This window comes from Lagopus muta, chromosome Z (assembly GCF_023343835.1).
Source record: "Lagopus muta isolate bLagMut1 chromosome Z, bLagMut1 primary, whole genome shotgun sequence".
Lineage (NCBI taxonomy): Eukaryota > Metazoa > Chordata > Aves > Galliformes > Phasianidae > Lagopus > Lagopus muta.
The window spans coordinates 33,926,112-33,951,737 of record NC_064472.1 but is presented as its reverse complement, the minus strand read 5'-3'; the positions used below and the strand labels follow the sequence as shown (position 1 = coordinate 33,951,737).

Below are 25,626 nucleotides of genomic sequence, written 5' to 3'. Positions count from 1 at the left end.
ACACTCCTTATATACTATGTACTGTCAACATTTTTCACAAATCTTGGTAAAAATTCCCAATGTCTATGTTAAGCACTCATAAATTCTCGTTCAGCCATGACTTTGTCCTAGATAGGCAGCAGCAAGCTATAAGGGCATGCTGTCCATTGCAAAGAACTCTTGAAGTACATCTTAAAAGCATCTATGACATTTTAGTATAATAAAGGCAAACCGTGAAGGGCAGTCTCTCCTATTGCATGCGATGGGCAGCAGGGTTGGCTTGGGCTTCTTTTTGCAGTTGGATATATTGACTTCAGTCCCATCCAGTAAGCACCTCAGTTGGGGCACCTGTATTCCTTTGTGGCCACAGGAAGCAGAACAAGACATCAGCTTGTCCACTGACCACTGGTAGTCTGCCAAAAAGCAAGTGAGAGTCATGTTAACACTTAAAAACTGCCAGTGAGAAATCCTTAGAAAAGAGATAGCTGTTCTCCAGGATGAAAAGTTTAGACTCAGTGTCTCGTGAAAGGAACTATGCTTGCAAGACACCAGGAAACGGACAAAGAAGGAGCAGAATTCCAGCTTATATAAGGCACTGACCATGTCTTCTGACAAATCCCCCCTTGTTTTTTTTGTGTTCAGAAGCACAAGACATAGAAGGTGAATGACATTCTAGGGCAGTCAGTGATACCAAATGACAGGGATGTGGGGCATTACAAATCCTGGCATTTATGCAAACTTAGGTGGGTAATTAGCTATCTGTTAGCTATCTGTGGAATAGATTCAGGAACTTCAGAAAGCCATTGGGAAAATGAGAGCAGGCACCATGACACTGGCAAACATGTAAGCTCCTGGTATGCAGCCAAACATGATACTGCAGAAACCCTCAAAAGTTGGTATGTACAGTACACATCTCAAATGCAAATGATGAGGATTTCTCCCCCCCTTAAATTGGGTTTTTGAGTGCCTACGGATCTCTTCCTATTATATTCAGCCAGATTTTCCATTTGGTTCATGAAAAAGGTGTTATTAATCCTCCTGGCACTACATCTTTTCATGATTTTTCAGGTCAGTTAAAATAAAATTAAAACAAACTCAAATATCAAAACTGTGGTGGGAGAATACAAGGGCTGTAAGGATGACACAATCCCACCTTGCCTTTCACTCTGTGAGAGCTTTGAGGCTGAAGATCCCCCTTCAGCAGATACTGCCAAGTATTAAAAAGACCCATTCTTGCTCTCACATGTCTGTGAAGGACTGTGTGAGTCTTCTGGGAAGTCCTTAGATCCTGCCATTGGAAAGACTGGATCACCCCAAAGTAGGAGAATAAAAGAAAGGAAGTTGATTTATAAAATTAATCTGCTTCAACATCTGCAAAGCACACTTTCAAGCTCAAATCCATGTATTCAAAAATACAGTGTGCATACTTTTACAGCAATAATTCACAGGATTAATTCTTAATCATTTATATTTGTAAAGGAGTATGACTTAGAGAAGTCATGGCTAGCTGCAGTTAATAGTGTTATCTTACAACAGTGTGTATCTCAACAGGCAAATCACAGAGATCATCGGTCCTATGGCAAACAAGGGATTTGCAGCACTTCTGAGAAGTTTTATTGTAAAAATTAAGGAAAAGTTAAATTCTTCTCCACTCCACCCCTGTCAACTGCAAAAAATGAAAGACGTATATTCTACTCCAACCCATTCACACTGCTCAGTTCAGTGGATTCGTCACCTTAAGTTAATTTCTAGGGTAAAAATAACACAGTTTATTTTTACAGCAGTTTTACAAGCAAAGGGTTTTTGAGCACTGTGTAATGCTGACTTTAGAAGATTAACAGAGCGGTTTCTAATCTTAGAGGTTTGACCTGTGACACTTCTGTCTGGAATTTTAGGCTAATGCAGCAGCCATGGGTATAACTTGAATCAGCAAAGCATGCTATTTGCCGAGCAGGCCAGAAGTATCAACTGTCATTTTGGGAAAATGACACAACAAGTGAAACCGAAGATGCTGCAAGTTTCTTGCTAGGCCTGCAAATTTATATCCATAGTGGTAGAATATCAAAACATTAATTTCCTGCTTTGCATCACAGTCTTGGCTTTAGAGCCAAGAAATTTAGGACAAGAAAGGCAATGCAGGGAAGTCAATGTCAAAAGCTTCACAGGGGAGAAGCACAGAAATTGGAAAGTTACCTTGTATTGCCAGGGAAGTTTTTTGTAAGAGTGAACCAGCCTCATTCTGAGCAAGGCAGCTGAATTCTCCTTCAGGAGCATCACTGATGTTGAGTATCTGAAGAATGTGTCCTGCCGCTAGCAAGCGATGCCTCAGAGTGAGAGGCTTTCCAGAGTAAAGCCAGGTGATATTTGGAGTTGGATGGCCATCCACAGCACAACCTAAAATAAAAGAACATGACATAACCCTGCTGAGGATTGAACATACTGCAAAATTACTTGACGTGGTCAAAATAAAAGAGTTACTTGCATTCAAATTCACTCTCATTTTCTAAGAATGAAAAACATGAATAATATTCCTTCTTTTCAGCTGAAAAAAAAACCCCACACCTCCAAAAAGCTAATCAGTCACATGAAAATACTGGATCAGTTTGGAAATATTTATAGTCAGCCTTCTAAGACTCCCATTATTTTAGAACATCCTCATTGCATTATTGAGAAAAATCGGATAGTGAGGCTGCACACTTAGCATAAGCTGTGTGTTTGAAAAGTACCTCAAATAGAACTCATTCTCCAGCAACCCTATTTTAACCACCTTTTTTTCTTTTTTTTATTGTAATAAATTAAAAATCAGAAGTTTGCACACTGAGAGGCAAAGGGAGCATCTATAATACCTGGATCTACATCTTAGGCTGACTTCCATCAGAAGGATACATACTGGATCTCCCACTGGCAACTAGCCATATGCAGCTTAGCTCTCTTCCCTCTTGCTGGCACCCCCGGTCTGCATCCACAGTAAGGCAGGGTGCTGGCCAGATGAAACTGCTGTGTGGGGCTTGTTCACTTAAATGCATACTACCAAGAGCAAGGAGGCCCCAGCAGGTGTGGAATACACACAGTTACAGTGGCAACGTTTCCCTGGCAAAGAACTAATTAATGCAGCAAAATCTTAAAAAAAAAACAAAAAAAAAGAAAAGAAATGAAAGAAGAAAAAGGAAGATGGAGAGAATGCTCATTGCTCACAGTGGTCACTTCTCTTGCCTTGTTCTCTTTTTATTTAAAAGGATAAAGAGTCTTCGCTATTTGTTTTAGTTTCCTTGGCAAGGTCTAATGCAGTTTCACTATTGGCAGTTCTCTTCCTAATGCTGCACTTCCTGACCACAAAGACACAGCTTTCTTTGCTGACTTCCTTCTTCCTTTTTTTGTAAGCTATTTATTCCTGTTATGCTTCATTTTACCTTATTTCTTTTGTCCTTTCTGAATACTTAAACCTTTTCCTGCTCTTGTTCAGAGAAGCAAGTCATCCAGTTTCCAGGAGATATTCATTCTTAACAAAATGAGTGATGTGAAAGGTATCAGCCTAACTGATTTACTGGTTTAAGGGTGCCTATGTTAAAAGGAAAGGAAAATAAAGGAATACTTAGGAAATGGACAAACTTAACAATAAGTGGTTGTATGATTTTCCCTACGGTACCATAATTTTTTATAGTTTGCATGTCTTCTAAGAGAATTGCAGAGATTTCCTCAGGTCAGCACATAGCCATGACAACTGACAAAGGGCTGCTGTGAATTCAGTTTTATTGTTGGCATTTGCAAACAGTCTACACAGGATAAGTGAAGAAAGCAGAAAGATCAATTTGATGTTAAATGCAAAGCAACTGAAATCAACCTCAGTATGCAACTAGTTGTAGCTCATGCCTGTTTGTCTTCTAAAAATGTTATTGCCAGTCAGCTCAGTGTAGTTTTCCTGATACTATTTCCCTTGTTTTCATATTGTTTCTTCTTTCATAATAAGCATACGGCGATGCTAGCTAAAGCAACAGCCAGTAATCAATAATATGAGAAGAAGGAAAGGAAAAAACTAACAGTGTCTAAATATGTTACACCAGTGAGTAATTATTACATTTTTTTCCTTGACAATAAAACTTTACTAACACTTGTGAGACTCATATGCAATGGATACTCCTTATTTTTGTATGCAGAACAAGAATCAATCACATTTTGCAAGCGAGATTTCCTACATGTTTCCCACATGTATGGACACATTAGAAACGGGATAATGTTTTATGCATATCCAGTAAGAGTATAATAAAAAAAAATCTTCCATTAATATCCCTTTCCCAGTAATAATTTTAATGCAATTTAATGCATATTCTCAACACCTAATTCTCTATTCCTACCCATCCCCATCAATACTGATGGCTTTTTCCTTCCAAAGCTTAACAAACAGCCTGAGGAAAAAAACAACTGGCTTTATTTCTAAACAGACAAACTGTTGCAGACTGTTAGTACATCAGAACCCTTGGGGAAGTAGAGAGAAAAAATCTGGGAGGACTAATTCTGAGTAGCTAAACTTGTGGCATGATAGGGACCTTCTTCAGCTCTTCTTAGAGAAAGAAAATACTGCCTTTAGCCTCCCTTTCAAAGTCTTCCATGACTCTGAACTAATTCAAAGCCAGGATGAAGCAGTCACAAATGTGCAAAAGCTGGAGAAAAAAAACCAGAAATCTAATATGAGTTACATCATTTAGTTGGAAAAGTCTTATTATTTCGAGGACAACAGGAGGATATTTGGGAAAGGAAGAACATTTCACAACATTGCAAATCATTTATTGAGAGGAAACAGTAAACGCACAGTGCAGATGAAATTCAAGACCCTGTTATACCTCTGCAATGCTCACTGTATGACTATAGTCGTAGAAAGATTCTGGGGTACTTTGCTAATGCTAAGTGAAGAAAATCTGTAGCATGTATACACTCATTTTTCATTTGCAGGCTTAAATTACAGAACAATAGTAGCATATGTTAATGCCACTGACTCTAGAATTCTTTCTATAAGGAAGGAATTCTTAAGTCAGCAGAATTGAATGGGAACAATGGTGAAAGTGTCAAATAAATAATGCAGTTACTAAATAAAGTTTGTAATAGAAGGAAAAAGAATACAGAACTGTGTTTCAAAATCCCTAAAATTCTTAATATTTATTCCCACGTTTTCGTACTTGTCTGACAAATAATTCTCTATTTTACTACTGACCTGCTCACCAATCACAGTCCTTCCAAAATTTATTAAAGATGGACTCTGAGTGAAGATGTGGGATGAGGAATATTCTTTGAAATTTGAAATTTCTTTAAATGAAACAGACCTGCAGTCTGGGCTCTGGTTAGCTTTCCAATTGCAGCCCTGAAGCTGCTGTCTGGTACATTTTCCTTTCTGCATCTGACTCAGGTGCATGGAGAATCATAGAATCACAGAATCACAGAATGGTCTGGGTTGAAAAGGACCACGATGAACATTTAGTTTCAACCCCCCTGCTATGTGCAGGATCACCAACCACTAGACCAGGCAGCCCAGAGCCACATCCCTCCTGGCCTTGAATGCCTTCAGGGATGGGGCATCCACAACCTCCTTAGGCAATCTGTTCCAGTGTGACACCAAGATGCATGCATACTTTCTTACTCAGGGCCAAATCAAGTGCCAGCAGTGGAGCTGGAAATCGAATTCTAGCCTCTCAAATCTAGACTTTCATCTTTGGATATTATTTCCTATTTAAGAGACAGGCTTAGTTAGAAAAGCCCAGACATGAACACATGCTGTAACATGCAGTCTGAATTCATCAGTATTAACATTCAATACATGGTTGTACATTAAAGTCCAGTTTTATATTCTTGCTCTTCATTGGTGATCTCTCCATGCAACTTGGGATGTTTGATCTACATTACTTCGGAATAATTTGATTCAATGATGAAAGTCACACCTGATTTAACTTGGGTGACTGAAATGAGAAATGCATATTAAACCTATGGTATTAAACCCAAATTTAAACCACTAAATCTAAATTTAATTCCTTTTTGTACCTAGCATATAGGACAAAATTTGACAGGACTTATTAGAAGGTCCTTCACTCGAAGGTGGTCAAGGCCTAGGCTCCAAAGGGCAGTGGTCACAGCACAGAGCTGCTGGAGTTCAGGGAGCATTTGAACAGTGCTTTCAGACATACAGTCTCAGTTTGGGTGGTCCTGTGTGGAACCAGAGTTGGACTGGATGATCCCTGTGGGTTCCTTTCAACATGGGACATTCCCAGATTCTATGAACTTTTAAAAATGGTAACGAAGCAAATACGGGTAAGGTAAGATCGTGTCTGGAAGTCTTCAAATACCTGTGCAAAACCTGATTTGCTGAAGTGGCAAAATTAAGAGATAAACCTGTGCAATTTTTCTTAAAGGGTAAAGATTTTTCCCAACAGTAGACAGTGTAAATTTTGACTAACACTGTTTGCTCAGGTTTTATGCATATTACTTTACTTCTCAGTGCTTTCATACAGTGGGTAAAATAAAACTCACAAAGGGTAATGTGATCCTAGAAATCACCCAAAAAAGGATTAATGTTAATACAAGCATAACCCTAATTTTTAACAAAGACAGAGAAATGAGATTAATTCATATGTTATAAAGAAAGGCATGTATTTAGAAATAAGCCAATTCAACTGATGACAGTAGCATTTAAAAAAAAAAAAGAAGGTATTTTAAGGTATTTTAAATAACCATCTAGGGCTCCAAAGGAGCAGCTGAATCTTACTATATTAAACATTTGACATGGCTTTCATACTGTTTTCAAAACATCTAAATTAGTTACCCGGTGCCACACATGTTGCTGTTATTAGATATCGTTTACATAGCATTGTAAATTTACTCTGTATTCAATAGAAATTGAGCTAGGCCCATTCCCAACCCAAGAGAAGTTGTAAAAATATTCCCAAATATACAACTACATGGTGGGCCCATTAAAAAAGCAAAAGAGTTTTCAAGCTCTAGTAAAACAACTTGTTTTCTAAAAAGCTCTGAAAAGTGGAATTGTACACATTAAGAATCTTGTAGCACTAAGAATTTGGGTGAAAAAAAATTAGAAATGGTAAATGATGAAACAAAACCTGTAAGAATGGACACAGCCTGCAGAAGTAGCCTCCTCAGCTAACTGATGTGTTTATCCAACTGAAAAGGAATATACTTCAGATCAAATTGTCCGCTGCTGGTACTGCTCCAGGCTAACTGCACAACTACAGTTGCAGGAGAAAAAGGACACTTAAAACAGTCACATGAAGCAGGTACCGAGAAATAGCAGTGTAGCACAAAGAATCCATCAAGGAGACAGAACAACACAGTTACCAGTCCAAGCTGCTATTTTATTGAGCTGATAACTTGCCACATCTGGAGATTTCAGAAGCTCGGGAAACTTCCTGTGTTGCAAAGAAAGTAATAAGCACAGAGAAGAGGAAGTGGAGGACAGTCAGGTGCAGGGAAGACTGCTACACATGAAGCAGCATTTTCATTATTACTTTTATATAGATGTAACTTACCCAGGAATTTTCAGAGTGTAAGGAAGCAATGTTTCCATGGACGCAAAAATGGAAGGCGGTGGAAAACAAAATTAACTGGGCAAATTATTCCATGGATATACGTGGTACTTCAGCACAGTGGAAATCTGATTAATATAAACTAAAGTTTCCCCCGAAAAATATCCTGTAGTGTTAGAATCCCTTTTCAAACACGACATCCACTTTATCACAGAGGGAGAGGAGAAGGGAAAAATGATATTGTGGCATAATAACTTCATAGATAGTCATAATTTTATCTGACTCTTATTGCACAACTTCTGCAGCTGCCTCTTTCCTTAGGGGAGCACAAACATTGGTGTTCTATTTACTGACATTTTATGCAGATCGCAACTTATTTTGGATTACTACATACAATTTCCAACTGTAGCAGTAATTCCAAAAACCTAGGAAAATTTAGAAGAGGTTCAAGGTAGGGAGAGGATGGAGAAAAAGGAGCATAGAGAAATTACTAATGTTTCAAACAGATATTCTTGCTTGACTAAAGCAAAATAAAATATTGCAGGAGATTCATACTGGTGAGATCAGTTAATGTTAATCTGGTTGACTTACTGCTTTTCAAACTGATTTTGAATAAAAATAAGTGTTATGTTTACAGATGTTATGGCTCAAGAGCAAGACACACAGTAGTAAATAGAAGCACTAACATTTTTTGGCACTGTGGTAAGAGTTTAGTTGTGAGTGTGGCACTATTTGATCTGTTCCTTCTAAACTAGCCAGCTGCACAGCAGTTCACTGACAAAAGAGTCGAAATCATAGGATCATTCGTAGGTCAGTCTGAAATAATGCCTCCAATTTATTTCCATGAAACTACAGCAGGTACAAAGAGAACAATAACACTATTTGACACAGTACATTCTCAGCTACAATAAGCTATTTGTCTACACAGTCAGCACAATTAGCTATGAATTTTCTCCAGCTATGAACAAGAGCCTGCATGCTACTATCACGCCATCACAAAAGGCCACAAGATCGGTCAGGCATGAACTGCCCTCACTGAAGTAGTGCTGGATGTCTCAGATTACCTTGTCACCTTACATGCATGCTTTAGAATACCTTCCTGAAGGATCTGTTCCATGATCTTCCCAGGCACAGGGGTGAGGGTCACCCACCTATAGATCCCTGTGTCTTCCTTACTCCCTTTCTTCAAAATGGGAGTGATGTTTCTCTTTTCCTGGACACAAGGGACTTTGCCTGATGGCTATGATGTTTGAATATGATGGAGAGAGTTTTGGCAACCACATTAGCCAATTCCTTCGGGGCCAGGGGATGCACGTCATCAGGCCCCATAGACATTTAGTTTAGCTTCAAGACACGTTTAGTTTTATGAAGTGGTCTCTGACTTACAGTGTGAAGGATTACCCAGCTCCTACTCAGATGTTCAGGGATGTAAGAGGTGGGAAGCCTAGCTGTCAGTGAAGACTGAGACAAAGAACTTGTTGAGTACCTCAGCCTTTTCTATATCTGTTGTTGCCAGTTCTCACTTGTAATTTATTGAACAGGGTTCAGTCTATTTTGCCTTTCTCTTCTGGCCAACGTACCTGTAGAACCTCCTATTGTTATTTTTCACATTCCTTTCCAAGTGCACTTCCATCCGTGCCTTGGCTTTCCTGATCTCATCTCTGTGTGTATGGACAGCATCATTATGTTCTTCTCAGGCCACGTGTGCCAGTTCCAAATCAGTTCTTCTGTTCAGCACAGAATCTAGAGGACTAGATTGAAAACCCTCCTGAACTTCATTCCTTATCTCTAATGCAGTTGGTCCTTTCAGAGTAAACAATTTATTCTTAATAAAAATCTGGCTGTTGAAAGTAAGATTGCTACTAAAATTATTCTACTTTCTGGGGCCTTTTATGAGCTTTTAAGTGACACTGCTAGAAAATAGGGAAATAAACTATTGTTGGAAAAGGAAATGAGAAGGAAATACTGTTCCTGGTGACTGGAATCCTCTGTATTTTTTAAATAAAAGGTAGCTTTTGTTTTAAGAATAGCTTCACTACTAAGTAGTGTAGATATCTGCAAGACAAGAATTTGTACTCCAGCTTTTCTGCCTTCTGAAACAGCAGTGAAATAACAGTTAACTGTCTGGTCACTGGCGATAATGCATAAAACCGGAAAGAAATCTGCTTTTCAAGATTGTATTTGCAGTCCTGGCTTTTGGTAAAGCTGTGTTCTGATTTGTGCATTGAGCAGATTTGGTATGTAAGTCACCAAGGAGAACACAATGAATAAAAGAATTTCCTTTTTTACAGTTGATTATACTTTTTGGTTCATAAAAAAGTACACTTTATCATCCAACTTCAATCTTATTTTCAATATATCCTAACTATAGGGACTTAATTTTTTTCCTGTTTGGATAGATACAACATGGGGAATGTGAAAACTATGCATTCCCAGTACTGGAATAGCTGACAGGATCAGTATCTTTTGGTGTTTTCACCATCCTAATGTCTCTGTAAGGTAGAGAAATGTTACTGCTCGTGTTCAGAGGTACAAAATCACAGCTCAGATTCCAAGAAGCCTATGCAAAAAAAAAAGGGATTAGAATTTGTTTATCAGCTAAACACCTTGGCTTTTTTTGTAGGTTCAGTCACGTCCTCATACTATTAGAATAGCCATTGTGTACTAGGACTGGCAACACATTCATTTTATCCAAAGAATAAAAACAGAACAAAGGCTAAGAATTTACATAACGGTAGCATCTTGTCATCACAGGAAAACTGCCTCCCTGCCTACCTTGCCTTTTCAGGTGCACGTACATGTGGGGCTCTGGAACTCAAGGGACAAGTAAGTGAAGATGTGATGGAAGATCCACCCAGGAGATTATCTAGGATGAGGCAGTCATCTCCACACCTCAAGACTGCCTCTGCCGAAAAGGAAAGAAGGGTAACTCCTTCTGAAAGGAACAGAGGGCCCCTACATGCTGGCCAGACTCTACCATTAGGAAAGAGCACTGCCTCCCTGGTGCCTGGGTGAGGGCCATTACCAGGAGACTCCTTAGTTTGGTTTGCCCCTCTGATTCTTGTCCCTTACTGATAGTTCAGGGTGGCAACAATGAAGTCACTGAGAGAAGACTGAGGGCTATCACAAAAGACTTTGTGAGACTGAGCAGTTGGTGGATGAAGAGGGAGTACAGGTCGTACTTTCCTCTATCCCTTCAGTGTCAGGGAAGAAGGATACACAGAGGACCAGGAAAACCCATCTGATAAATACATGGCTGAGAGACCGGTGCCTCCACAGCAATTTTGGCTTTTTCAACTACGGGACGATTTACTCAACACCTGGGCTGATGGCTGCTGATGGGATCCACCAAGGTCATATGGTGAAAAGAATTCTGGCCCAGGGCTCATGGACAGGGCTTTAAGGGGGGAAGGGGTGATAGCAAGCCTGCCCATGACAAGGTGTGAGATAGCATAGCTAAGTTAGAGGAACAAGGTGCAAATAGGGGTCCTCAACCTGCTGCATCTTATGATGAATGTACTGGGCAGCAAGCTGTCAGGGCCCATCACCAGGGCTTTAAAACAGATCTGACAGAGGAAGGGAATATGCTGCTGAGTAACATAGAAGAATTGGGGAACTCTGTTGCTTTAGGATGCAGTGGTGGAAAGCCCCAGATTTTTTCCAGAGGATTTTGAGAGGGTTTCTCAAAGACGGTAATGCTGCCAAAAGCCCAGCTGAAGTGCCTCTATACCAATGCATGCAGCATAGGAAATAACCACGGTAAACTGGAAACCATAGTGCAATTGGAGAACTACAGTCTTATTGCTGTCATGTAAACATGGTGGCATGATTTGCGTAACTGGAATACCATGACTGAGGGCTGTGAGCTTTATAAGTGAGATGGGCGAGGTAGGAGAGGTAGGGGAGTTGCTCTTTACGTTAAGCAGCAGATAGACTTGGAAGAGCTGCTCCTGAGAAACAGCCATGAACAGATAGAGAGCTTGTGTGTTAAAATTAGGGACAGGGCCAAAAAAGGACAGCTAATGGTTAGAGTCTACTACAGGCTGCCTGATCAAGGGGAGCCTGTTGATGAAGCCTTCTTGCTTCAGCTGCAAGAGGCATCATGCTCTCGGGCATTCTGATGGGGGATATCAACCACCTGGATACTTACTGGGAAAACAATATGGTAAGCTGCAAGTAGTCCTTGAGACTCCTGTTATCCACTGATGAAAACTTTCTGGTTCAGGTTTTGGACAGACCCAATAGAGGTGAAGCACTGCTGGACCTGGTGCACACCAATGTGGAAGAGATAGATAGTAAAAGAAGTTAAGATTGAAGGCAGCCTGGGCTGCAGGTCCTGGTTGAGTTTATGATCTTGAGGAATGTGGGCTGTGTAAAGAGTGGAGTCAGACTCTAAACTACAGGAGTAAAAACTCCTGTCTTTTTAAGGAATTGTTAGAAGAGATCTGGGAAACTGTCCTTTGGGACAAAGGAACAGAATAGAGCTGACAGCACTTCAGGGACATCTTTCTGAGAGTGCAAGAGCTCTCCATCCCCCAGAATAAAATCAGGCACAGGAGGCAGATACTAGCATGTCTTTGCATGGATCTGCTTGTCCAATTGAGAGATAAGAAGGAAAAGTATTAGCAGTGGAAGTGGGGATTGTTGGTCTAGGAAGAATACAGGGATGCAGTCTGGGTACGCAAGGATGGAGTCAAAAAGCCAAGGTATTGGCTTTTTCAATAGAATTGAACTTGGAAAGAGATGTGAAAAACAATTGAGATTCTTTAGATACATTGGGCAGAACAGACAGGTGAAGAAGAGTGTACCCTTCTAGTAAATGGAAATGAAGAGTTGGCCTCCTCAGACATGGCCTTGTTTTGATGATATAACTTGGTACAGCACACTAGTCTGTAGCTTTCTAACTGATTGGATAGCCCACTCCATGCTGAGTTTTTCAACAGAAAAAATCTCTCAGAAACTTTCAACAGATTTTAATAAACACCTGGCCTTAAATTCAGCTCAGTAAATCTTTAATGAAGGTGAGAGATATGCATCGAGAAGGAAATTAGCTAGCTATCTTGCTTTAAAGATTCATGGAGTCTTTTGCCTCTGAAGCAGAAGGGCAGGGTACAGGGCAACATGGACAAATGAGGTTATGTACAGGCAGTGCAGAACACCCTTGACAGTTCAAGCACAGCTTTCACACAGTAAAAAAATCCCTACAACTACTAAAGATTTCTCGGCAAATGTGAGAGGAAATGGATGAAACGGGAGCAGGACCCAGTTTTAAAATAACGAATACAATAAAACTTACTCAAACTGCTTTATTCAATGCTAATAACTTCAGATATTTCCCCCCAGTAAGGGCTATTTTGATGCAGTTTTTGTACATGTAGAAATGTAATACAGAGCTATACGCTACAAGCTATTGCAAATGTATGCAGATGTCAGCAGTGGGGAAAAGAAAACACTACAAAACTGAAAACATAAATAGAAAGCCTCTACTGTGAAAAGAAAATCTTAAAATTGCTACTAAATGTTAGTTAAGATGGTTGGGAAGGTACAGATATCAGAGCTTTAAACTCTGAAGTCAGCTACAGATCCTTTGCTGGAGGTCTTGTATTCTTATCTCAAAAAGTATAAGATTGTACTGAAACCACAGGATTTGACAAGATTTCAGAATGTGTATTAACAAAGCTATTGGAGAAACTCTTTGCTTGTCTGAGCCTGACAGCAGGGGCTGAAGATCAGTGGGAGAAAATAAATTTTAAAATAAACATGCTCTGAACTTTAAAAGAGGATAAGATTCTCTTTGCAAACAAACAGTGTCCATTGATATGAAAAGCGTTTACTACGCTTATCATGGAGGCAGGGATGAGAAAGCTACACGGAAGGCAGAAGAAAATGGAGAAAAGAAGGAAAGCATTTCACCAGGGATTACTTCCTTATATGGCTCTGTGCACACATGGGTTAGGTGGTATAACAAAGAAGAATAAAATGAACAGGACATAAAAGAGTTTGTAAGAGAAAAAATAAAGGCAAAGCTCCAGATAACGTTCTGGAAAAGAAGGACATACAGTAATACAGAGTATGAATAGCAGACAGACTGAAAAAACAGTGCATAGATGCAGAAGGAAAACTAGAACCACAAATATTTATTCTCTTAGATCAACTGATACATCAGTTTTCCATGTACTGTGTTGAGCAAGATTGCCAGCCCCTCAGATCAGATTCTTCTTACAGAATGTTATTAAGTGTGGCACAGTGGAGACCTTATTCTGCAGGCAGCTTTGGGGGATAACACTAATAAGAGGACTGCCATTTTAAAATAAATTTTAAACAAAGACTTTCTGAGTTCTGAAACAAGTTGGCAATGATTATGACTGCCAATGGACTCCATGGCCAGACAGCCAGCAGGCTGCATAAATAATCTAACCCTGTAATATAAAAGGCCTTCTTTAATCTAAAAAAAAAAAAAAATAATAAAACTTACCTATTAGAGCAGAGCTCCCTGGACTGATAGTCATTTTTGTTCCTGAAGGAGAGGTCAACACTGAAGGAAGGCTGGTCCCAATGCTGGAAAGCACTGCTGTCAAATTTTCTAGGTAAGGAAGGGGTCGTGGAGGCTCTGGTAACAGATTAGGATACTGAAGTGATGAGCAACACCATAGCAGAAAACATCTTAAGGACATAAGAAAAACTGCCACTACAGACTGCTGTGCTAGTGGCCATGCTGCCATATTATTTCAAATAGCAAAAAGCAACTTTGGGAAACTGCTAAAAAAAACTAAAATACTGATATTAGGTAAAACACAAGAGAAAGTATTAAAGTAGCATCTTCATCAATATGACTACAAAACAAGAAAAAAGTCTGTCTAAAGGCTACCACTGCATTCCATTTGACTGTCCTTTTTCAAATGTAATGAGTGTATCAGGAGATACAGCAGCGTGGAAGAAAGAGCAAATTTATATAGAATAGAAACCACATCAATGTCCATGGCAGTCAGTGCAAAACTTTTTAATGTCTGCTACAAACTGGATCAAGCCTTGATTAAATACAGTGCCAAATACTGCCAAATCCTGTGGTATACTTAGGCAGAGCTCCAAAGGACTAAAAGTGCAAAGAGCTCAAGAGGATCACTCTACACTGAGAATTGCAGGATTTTGTCATTCTACTAGCTATAATACTATTCAAAAACATGACTGTGTTGCTTTTGATTCCCAATTCTTTTTTGTCATAGAAATTACAGAATATTTTAGTGAATAATGGCTTCACTGCTTTTCAACAAGACCACAGCACAAACTGAGCAAGATTTCTGCTACTGAGCACATTCAACATCAGAATTATGAATTGTGGATGTCTGAACAATTTCTTTCCACCTGAACAATTTCTTTCCATCAAGAAACTAAAAATAAGATTTACCTGAAACATAAGCAGGTTGCATAACTCAGAGTAACTTTGCGTCTTTAAAAACTATGACATTTATAAAGATTAGAAAAGCATTTAATTTAATTCATGTAGGAATTCTGATCTATAATCTGAAACCTAGCTGACCTTTTTTTTTTTTTTCCAGAATTTTTCAGTCTGAGTTTCTAGAGCCAATCTGGATTCATAGTGAAATCCCACGATACTTTAAAGTTTTACTGTTACCTGTGAAACTGTCAGAAAACTCACTTTCAATCTGTAAGCTACCTCATCTGCAAGACCTATGCTCACTCTAGTCACAAAAGACAAGAGCTGCACTGATGCTTTAACGATTTTGTAGTGGTAGCATGGAGTATGTTTCACAGTTTGTTACTTCACTGTGAAACGTACATCAAATGTATGCATTTACGTGTCTGGCTGGATCATTCATCTGGCAGACAGGGAGAAATGATAGAGATGAGTTACTAGGAGAGGAAAGCCCTTTCCCACACACTCCATTACCACCAGGTAACACTTCTACCCATACTTCACAGCTGACATTGTCTTTTCAAATCACCAAGAATGGCTTTATGCTTGTTATTTAGAAACTCAAGAAAAAGTAAACTTCACCCTTTACTGAGCCTGGGAAGCACTTTTCAAAAATGCACTGTGTTTATGCACCTGTTTGGTATAAAATGGGTCAGTACAACACAGATATGTACAAGAAATGCTGCGCTCAGTGAAGCAAAACACAGCAAAAAAAGCCACATCATTCTCATTTCAAGAGAGTCACTTAATTAATAAATCATTTTCTTCACCATCAATGTGTGAAATAATGAAACTGAATATCTCCACCCTGGAAGGGGTAGTTCTTAGCCTGAAACATCTTGCTGCTATGTCATTCCCTCTTTTCACATCCTCTGATTAATTCTGAAGGCTAATTAGGCCATCAGCTATATTCCTACAGCTTCACAAGCAAAATACTCTGTACTTACCAAGAACCAACAGCTGGGAGCTTTCAGTTACCTCCCCACGTAGATTGGCTGCCCTGCAGGAATATAACCCCTGATCTGACAGAGAAACATTTGCAATTAGCAGCAACCCATCGCGCAGGTGGTGAGCAGGGGACAGCTTGACCTTATTTTTAAACCAAGTAACTTCCGCTTCAGGAACACCTGGAAAAACATTGACAACACATAACACATATAAGACATAGAGGTTGCTGTCATACAGACAAAATGTTTAAGACAGAGCCATTAAAATAAGCTCTTAACATGACTTTCAACTGACATTTTTTGCAGCTCAGAACTGTTTAGTCAACTTTATCATTGTCTTCGTTATTAATACTCTAAAGTTGTTAAAGTAAACTCTGAACTCATCACTCTTAAAAGCAAGTCAGTATTGGATGATAACAAAGCCTAGTATCTAGCCTAGAATCCTGTCTCCAACAGCAGACTTAACCTAGTGCCTCAGGAAGACTAAGAGCAGGACAAGTATTCACAATGCTTCCTGCTATTGCTCTTCCAGCCTCCAGCTACTTTCAGCTTAGGAACTTCCTCAGCCAGAAGGCATTTTTGTGCATTAAGGAACCCTCCATAGACTGCTCTTCTACGAATTCTTCCAATATTCCTTTCTGAACTAAGGCAAAAAACTAGCATTTACATCTTCAGAAATGCAGTTTCACTGGTCTAGCCAGGAGTGTCCAGACAACAGATTTTTGCAGATTCATAACCCACTACAGGAAAAACTGCTTTCTTTAATGTGCTTTGATCTAAGGCTCATCTCTATTGGGCACCTTCTTGGAGGAAAGTACTCTGACACAAGCTAGCAAGGCTGCTGGTCTTGAAATGAAAAGTATTTCCTTGGTATAGGGATAGCTCCATCAACTTACATGCGTACTAGATTGGGTAATTCAGTGTAAACAACTGGTTTACATGAATAGAACTGGAAATTTTAGTAGGTGGGATAGATGTGTGTAGTAGTGCCTGGGAGGAAGCATTTATCTTATGGACCCATGGCTGTGAGGAGCAGCGTATCACTAACCCCATTAAATGCTGGAGCAGTTTCCCATTTGCTGCATCTTCCGTAAGTAGTAGGCACTTAACCTCTTATACATGAATGTGTAGTTTCTTTGTGTTTACTGTAGAGTAAGGGCATGCTTATAGGCAGCTATTCCTAAATATATATTGCCCACCTAAATCTCTTCCTGCCTTATTTACAGCAACACATTCTTCTGTGCACTGCCAGTAGCTTACTGGTTGTACATCCACATCACAAACCAAAAGCCAATCTGTTTGTCAGTTCTGTGGCTCTGGCACTGGGTCTGGCACCAAAAATACTTTTGTCTGTGCTCACTATGAACGACACCCATTTGTCTGCATTTGTAGTGACCGGATGATTGGAGGTTCCTCACTAAGCATGTGCAGATGGAAGTGGGAAAGAGAGGTTTTCCCTGTTCCTCCACATCAAAGCATTCCGGCCTTTTTTCCACCTCTCCCAGAATTACCTGTGGACTCTGCCAAGACATCTGGAATGAGTACATCTGAGCTTGGCAGTCAGGAAGGTCTGAAGGGCAGAGAGTCTCATCCACATTCAGAAAGTAGCAGGAAATAGGTTGTAAAAAACTGCAGAATTTTTCTCACCTTTGTTTGAGGGTGCATAACACAAAGTAATCTGGACTCTTCAAAGGTATTAATCTTTTCTGTCTGTGATGCAGTTTTCCAAATGCTTACCCTTGTTTATGGTTCTGTAACACAACTTTTTAAAAAGGCTGCTCTGTTGGCCTGTTTCTGAACTCTCAGCTGGGAAAGGACCAGAACGCAGCTCTCCATCTGTTTGCTACTCTTTGACCTACGTGGCATGGGTGGGCCGACCACCACTTAAAATCATGCTCTGATTAATTCCAGAGCATCCAGGCAGAGTCCTCAGGGGAGTTCAGACAACTGCTAGATAGCAAACAACACCAAACCTTGAGTTTTTTTCAAGCCCATGTGTTTATTGTGTTTCCACTGCATGCAAAGGAAGTTTAAGAGGTGTGTTCTGGAGAGACAAGGAAAGAATATGGAGACTCTTCCAGTTCTGCAGCCCAAGCTGGAAAAACACTCACATCCCAGCACTCCTTCCCAGTGCCACACTAGAGAAGGGATGAATCACTCTTTCTCACAGTTTGAACTTGTTATGGTACACAGTTTCATATTATGACTGTTGACAAACTTTGGCATAGAAGTATAATGAATCAGTACCACGTTTATAAAACTGAGATTTCTTCAATTCAACCCAGAGCTTTTTTTTTCTTTTTTTCCAACTTGAAGATTTGGGTAGAGATTTTATGTGCTTGAAAATAAAGGAAAGTAAGTGGAAACAGTGAAAAAACAAGGGGAATGAGGAATGCTGCAAGTTGTAAAGTAGAAGGGGAAGGAACAATGAAAACTCAAGATTACAGTCCTCAGGAGCAGAGAGCTAAAGTAAATAAGTCAAGTCAGAGAGACAAAAAAATTAATCTCAGAGACAGCTGCTCAGATAATCTTAATCCAGAAAGGCAGAGTCTTCTCGTATTTACTACTTTAGAAGAACCAACAAGGGGTTAAGAGTAAAGACCAGTGTATTTCTGTCCAGTTTATAAAAGATGCATTATACTTACATGATGTCTACCACATCTAAAATAACCCTTCTCTGACTGCCAAAGTACAAAGGGTTTTCTTCCTCTGTCTTTAATGTGAAGCTCCTATGCTAAACAAAGATGTCTTGAAATCAACCTGTACCATCTTCCTACAGTGTGGTTTCAAGAATATAAGAGTCACCCTTTATGTCAGGGAGCAGCAGACTCATTGTGCTTTCATTTCTGATAACATATAAGCCTCAAATATTTCAAGACAAGAATTAGAGGCAGCCAGCAAAGGCACAAGCAAATACATTTTTACAGTGCATTGCCACAAGGGGTAGCAAGAGCATTTCAATCATTTTTGCTGGGTAATGGTAAACAAGAGAGAGGAAAGAAGACTGAGTGCATCTGCTTTACAGAAATAATCACAGAGACTGAAAGCCTAAGAGATGCCAGATGGAAGCAAGCCTTACTTTGCTGGGCAAGTAAGATATTACACAGTTAATAATTTCCCAACATTTATTTTTCTTCAGATTTTCCTTCTATCACTGTACACACATATAGCACAACAAAGGCTACATGGAGTATGCATCAAGTGGAAACATGCATATCAATCAGGATGATTCTGCTAAAACATGACCTTCTCGGGAAAGGCATAATGACACAATAATCTAGCAGTGATACCTTGTTTTCCATGCAACGATATTATGACAGATATCAGATTCTAGTACAGCTGAGGAACAAATATGGACCATAAAGCAAGGAAAGAACTGAAAAAATACAGGTTCCAGCATGTAGATGAAACACAGAAGAAATAGGAGAGATGAAAAACCTGAAGGATACACAGGAAAGGATTTTAATTCACTCCTGAAAATCTATTCTGTCTCAAAAAAGCTAACGATACATGACACTTTACAGATTTGTGCCTCTATTAGAAGTTTCATGCCTTGAAAGATACCATGGAGAAATGCCCTAAGAATAAGATTTTTTTAAACAAAATTCTCTTTTCACATCTAATTCCACTGTCAATAACAACTAGGACCTGGCTGATTGAAGTTTCTGGTATCCAAGTGAGTATCTCCATGCTTTAAGTACTGAAGTCAACAAAAAGCTTCCTAGTGACACTGGTATGATCCAAATTGCTCCTGCATCCTATTTGGAAGTAAGACTAACTATTGCATTTGAATTACTCCAGTAAGACAGTTGCTTTTATGAAAACTAGGGAAAATTCTAAAGCTAGAAGTCAGGCAGCTGCAGAGTTGCCTGTGATGACAACTCTGATGGGTGCACCGTTAGAGCCTGAGTTTTGCAGAAGTCTGAGCTCTACCACAATCACTTATGACAGAATAGCAGGAGTTAGAAGGTACCTCAAGATATCACTGAGTTATGTTTTAAAAATAACATTTCACCTCCATAGGTGAAGTGGCAAAGTCATGATAAATGAAACAAGATTGATTTTTCAAGCTTGGAGAAAACCACACCATTTTCCTTATATAATGAGGGAAGAGTTTAAGTCCAAGATAATTCAGATCACAGGCAAATTAATCTGATAATTTTGCTTTCCCTTGATTTACAACTAATATCTATAGGTCTCAGTCCAGAACATAGATTTTGACAATGCTTATGCCATTCATAAGAAGTTAAAGGGCAATACAAAATTTTTCCCTGAGTTCTGGTAATGCCCATTGTCAGTGAAAGTTGCCATACAGAGATCTCAAGAAAAAGCATTAAACTTAAAATAACAGAATAACAGAATCATAGAGTCACAGGATGGCCTGGGTTGAAAAGGACCATAATGATCACCTAGTTTCAACTTCCATGCCATGTGCAGGGTTGCCAATCACCAGACCAGGCTGCCCAGAGCCACATCCAGCCCTGGCCTTGAATGCTTCCAGAGATGGGGCTTCCACAACCTCCCAGGGCAATCTGTCCCAGATTACATACATTATTATGAATCATATTGCTTAATATTTAAGATAAATTAGTTTAACTATGTGAAAAACAAGACATCCAACTGGGAGACAGGGAATACAAGTTCTATTCTTGGCTTTGCCATGAACACTGTGACCTTGTGGAAGTTTCCCTACCCCTTCCATTATACATGGGTGGGAAACTGAGGCTGAGGGAAACTGTTTACACTACTTTAATTTTCTTCTTCCTTGAAAGAAAATGGAAATCAGTCTGAATGCTGAAATCAGTCTGGAGCATTTATGAACAGAGGACAACAGGACTACTGCAATCATTTCTTTATGAACCACTGGAAAAATAATCCTGTACTTTTATTTCATCACTGAAAGAAATGAACGCTTGAGATCCTAGCCTGCTCGCACGGTTGTCATGCATACTTCACTGGAGGAGGGATTATCAAATACTCCTTGTACATAAGAATGTGGGTAATGGAGTTTTTGGCAGCATCTGATGAAGAGAAACTCACAACCACTCTGTTAAAGTAAGCAGAAAGTGTAAAGAACCACAGAATCACAGAGTGGCCAGGGTTGGAAGGTACCTCAAGGATCATGAATCTCCAACCCCCCTGCCACATGCAGGGCCACCAATCTCCACATTTAATACCAGACCAGGCTGCTGTGGGCCCCATCCAGTCTGGCCTTGAACGCTTGCAGGGACTGGGGCACCCACAACCTCTCTGGGCAGCCTTTTCCAGCACCTCACCACTCTCTCTGTAAAGAACTTCCCTCTGACATTCAACTTACATCTTCCCTGCCTCAACTTAAAACCAATTCCCCCTTGTCCTGCAGTTATCAACCCTTTCAAAGAGTTGATTCCCCTCCTGTTTGTAGGCTCCCTTTAGGTAGTATGGGCTGCAATGAAGTCACACCCACAGCCTTCTCTTCTCCAGGCTGAATAAGCCAGCTCCCTCAGCCTTCATAGGGGAGATGCTCCAGACCCCTGATCATCTTTGTGGCCCTCCTCTGGACACTCTCCAGCAGCTCCCTGTCTTTCTTCTACTGGGGGCTCCAGACCTGGACGCAGTTCTCCAGATGGTGCCTCATAAGAGCAGGGTAGAGGGGGACAATCACCTCCCTGTCCCTGCTGGCCACCCCTCTTCTGATGGAGCCCAGGATACCATTTGCTTTCTGAGCTGCAAGAGCACGTTGCTGGCTCATGTTAAGCTTTTCATCTATCAAGACTCCCAGGTCCTTCTCTGCAGGGCTGCTCTCAAGGACCGCTCCTTCCAGTCTGTATGGATGCCTGGGATTCCTCTGGCCCAAGTGCGAAACCTTGCACTTTGCTGTGTTGAACCTCATCAGGTTCACCCAGTCCCACCTTTCTAGCCTGTTGAGGTCCCTCTGAATGGCATCCCTTCCTTCCACCGTGTCAAGCGCACCATAAAGAAAGTAGTTTGGTGCTATAAAGGAAGCAGGATATTTGTATGTTTGTAGTGCAGATGTTCATTTGCAATCATCTGAAGTAGATGCTAGATGAGAAACTAAAGCATGAAACTTCATGCAGTCATACACAGCAGATGTTTGTGCAACACTGAGCATGGCTCCCTTTGTGTTTTGTAAGCTGCCTGCTTCTCCTTTTTCTGAGCGTACTATACATGAAAGTGTAATGAATGAAGGATCTGACCCTGGGTCTTTTACCAGGTCTCTCAGTTTACTTGGAGAGTCCAATCAATGAGGAAATAAGTCAGACTTGATTCTATGGTCTCCCCAGATACTCCCAACAGGTAAGAAGGCCAATCTGCTTTGTTGCAACCACAAGAAACTATGTAACTCTGATGAAGAGACTTGTCATTCTGTCCCAGATTGATTTTCTTAGGAGTCTTTCTACACTTGTCTTGATGGAATTGGTAAGAAGGAGGGCAATTTCTATGATATGTGTTACTGGAAGCAGAGAAATTTGTCTGAGTCCTACAAAGACCTTGTGATTTAACACAGCTTGTGTTGCACCTGGAGATACCAATTCAGCAAAGATCTGCATAGAAACTCATAACCGAAAGCACGGCACACAAGACCAAGTAATTTCTCACCTGCAACCTGGCAGCTAATGGTAACATTTGTTCTCTGAATTGTTTTCACTGTGCTTCCAATATCAGCAGTGACAGCAGGTAATTCAGTGTTGATCACAGTAGTTCTTGATGCCTTTATTAGTGGCTTTCCTGTATAAAAGAAGGACCAAGGTTTAGCAGACTGAACACAGAGGACAGATGGTCAGTACACTCTATGAAAACAGCTGCACAGGACAGGATGGATATTGGACAATGCTGGAGTTTAAGCCTACCTACTCTTTAAAATATATAAGCATTGAATTCCATCAGAAAACCTGTTTTGAGAGAAGGAAAAAAAGAAAAAGAATAGTGCAGAGGAAGAAGAGCATTAAAGACATGCGGACATGTGAGAACCAGCTGAATCAATAAACATCTGTACAATTGGAACTGTAATAAGATGTTTGCCTGATGCTGCAACTAATATTTCACCATTTGCCAAAGGCCAAACATAGGATGACAAAGAATCTTGAGAGGTGACTGATGTTCCCTTAGCAGTGCAGAAGGTGTAGAGAAACACATGGACTATTTCTACACATCAATCATGTTTTCTTTAACTTATGATGAAAGAGTGAGATTGGGAAGACTTGACCATAAATGAAAAGTTTTCTCATAATAATAAGTTGAGAAAGCTCATGTCTATCAGATAACCAGTTTTGCTTTATCTAAAGCTGTTAGTGAATGTTTTAATCACCATCTTCAACAAAGATAAATTCATATGCAACAAACCATTCAGGCTGTTTTCAGTGCGCTTCCAAAACTGATGACGGTGAACAAGTGGGTCAAGGCTTTCCCACACTATTGTGCCTGTTTGTATGGAGTTAGCTATGGAACCATGAACCATCAGCAGTTCTAGTGGTCTTCTGCAACTTATACTGAAAGGGCATTGTAGAGGCATGAACAAACAGTTCAGAGACACTCAAGTTTACCTTAAAGAGAAGAAATATAGTAGTAGAGGTGGCATACTTATGTTAAGGCATCCCTCTGTTCCAGCCAAAATGCTCTGCAGGCAAGACAAGAATTGACACCAAGTTGTCCAGAAGTACTGATCTGCCTGGGAGTAGGAAGGCCCTGAAGAGGTATCTGGGCAGGTTGGAAAGCTGGGCTGGGGTCAGTGGTTTGAAGTTCAGTAAGACCAAGTGCCAGCTGCTGCATATTTGCCACAACAGCCCATGCAATGCTACAGGCTTGGGGCAGAGTGGATGAAAGACTGTGTAGAAGAAATGTACCTGGGGGTGTTGGTTGACACTTGGCTGAACGTGAGCCAGCGGTGTGCTCAGGTGGCCAAGAAAGCCACCTGGCTTTTATCAGAAATAGTGCTGCCAGCAGGATCAGCGAAGTGATCACCCCTCTGAACTCAGCCCTGGTGAGGCTGTACCTTGAGTAATACATTCAGTTTTGGGCCCCTCACTTCAAAAAAGACACTGAGGTCCTGGAGTGTGTTCAGAGAAGGGCAACAAAGCTGGTGAAGAGTCTGGAGCATAAACTTTACGAGAAGCAGCTGAGGGAGCTGTGATTGTTTAGTCTGGAGGAGTGGAGGCTCAGGGATGATACTGCTCTCCACAACTACCTGAAGAGTGGTTGTGGTGAGGTGGGGGTCAGCCTCTAGTGCCATGGAACTATGATAGGACTAAAGGGAATAGCCTCAAGTTGCACCAGAGGAGATTCAGATTGGATGTTAGGAAAAAATTCTTATGCAAAAGAGTGGCCAGGTGCTGGAATGGGCTTCACAGAGAGGTGGTGGAGTCACTGACCTTGGCTGTATTCGAGAATCATTTAGATGCTGTACAGACGGACATGGTTCAGTGGGAAATATTGATGATATGTGAACAGCTGGACTGGATGATCTTGGATGTCTTATTTAATCTCGGTCATTCTGTGATTCTATGATTATATGTTGGCAGAATGGGCATAATATGACAACATTGCTTTAAATGGCGTAGGGTTGGGGTGTTTTCATCTCAGTGTTGTATTTTCAGATGAAACAGAATCTTAGAATCATCAAGGTTGAAAAAGAAATTGTCACTTGCTCCTAGTATATCACTGCAATAGCTTATCAGCAACAGCAGCAATGCCCTGCTATCCTGGCTTCAACAAAGCTATTCCTGATCTGCAATAGTGCAAAAAGATTTGTTTCTTGTTTTGTCTATATGTAATAAATATCTCTCCCTTTTCTGCCTTGAGTGATTCTGATGTTTTCCTTCTAAGGGCCACCTTCTGGCCTCTTTCTGGTTGGTTTACTAATTGCGAGAACTTCAGTGCTATCTGTAGCTGCATACTTAGATTTTCTTCATGTTTGTCCAGTCTGAAATTCTGTGTTTGGTGTAAAAAAACCCATATGTATATATACAGTGGAGGCCTCCAACTGCTTCCCCATTCAGGGGTGGGCACAATTAAATGGGAAGGTATGAAAAATCAATTAGCTTTCTAGCATTCCTAATATGTTTCCTTTTGTCTTTGTGATAAGTAGGATCTTGCTTCTTTGCAATCTGTCTTGTCACAGTCCTTAACTGCAACTCTCATTTATCCCTTTGTCTTTACCCAATAGCTTCTAATTCATGTTTGCTGCTGTGTTCCTGGTGGTTGTGAGGCTGCTGACAAATGCCTAATAACCTGCTTTTTTAGAAGTTGGATTTATGCACTACTTCCATTTTCTCCTGTCTTTTATTTGGGTGGGGTTTCCTTAGCACTGCCATCTAAACTAACAAAGGCTATTTATCTTTAGTAGAATGGAACTGTTACTAGTGAAATATAAACACAGAAATTAGCATTTTGTTAACCAGCAACTGAGAGCGTTAGTCATGTTTTTGCCACAATATAGGGCATGATCTGACATAGGGCTAGTTCTTCAGCATTAGTACTTTGCTAGTTTCCTAAACTTACATCTTACTAAGTTCTTGGGACAGTCTGTCAAACTTGAAAAGACCAGCAACAGGTCTAAAACAAAGCATACAAATTGGACATCTCAGAATGCACTGCTCATAATTGAGAATAAAGAGGATAAGCTCTTATAAGGATAAGCGCACTGTCTTGAGAGTGCACTTCTGACTTAGCAAGTGAGAAAAAGCATCGATCTCTTGTAGGAGCACAGATCTCATGAACTGTCTGTGAATGTTGGATTGTGACT

At 40.2% G+C, this 25,626-nt stretch overlaps 1 protein-coding gene across 2 annotated transcripts in view; it reads right to left on the bottom strand.

Moving 5' to 3' along the window:
- The window catches only part of ADAMTSL1 (ADAMTS like 1), a 405,621-nt gene that overhangs the window by 10,221 nt on the left and 369,774 nt on the right, over positions 1-25,626 (bottom strand). For both annotated transcript variants that reach the window (XM_048931906.1, XM_048931909.1), the window contains 5 exons: positions 22,485-22,613; positions 15,885-16,064; positions 13,978-14,112; positions 2,173-2,373; positions 212-392 (listed from right to left, as the gene is read on the bottom strand). In XM_048931906.1, the coding sequence (XP_048787863.1) occupies positions 212-392; positions 2,173-2,373; positions 13,978-14,112; positions 15,885-16,064; positions 22,485-22,613 (826 nt within the window). The remainder of the gene's footprint in view (positions 1-211; positions 393-2,172; positions 2,374-13,977; positions 14,113-15,884; positions 16,065-22,484; positions 22,614-25,626) is intronic.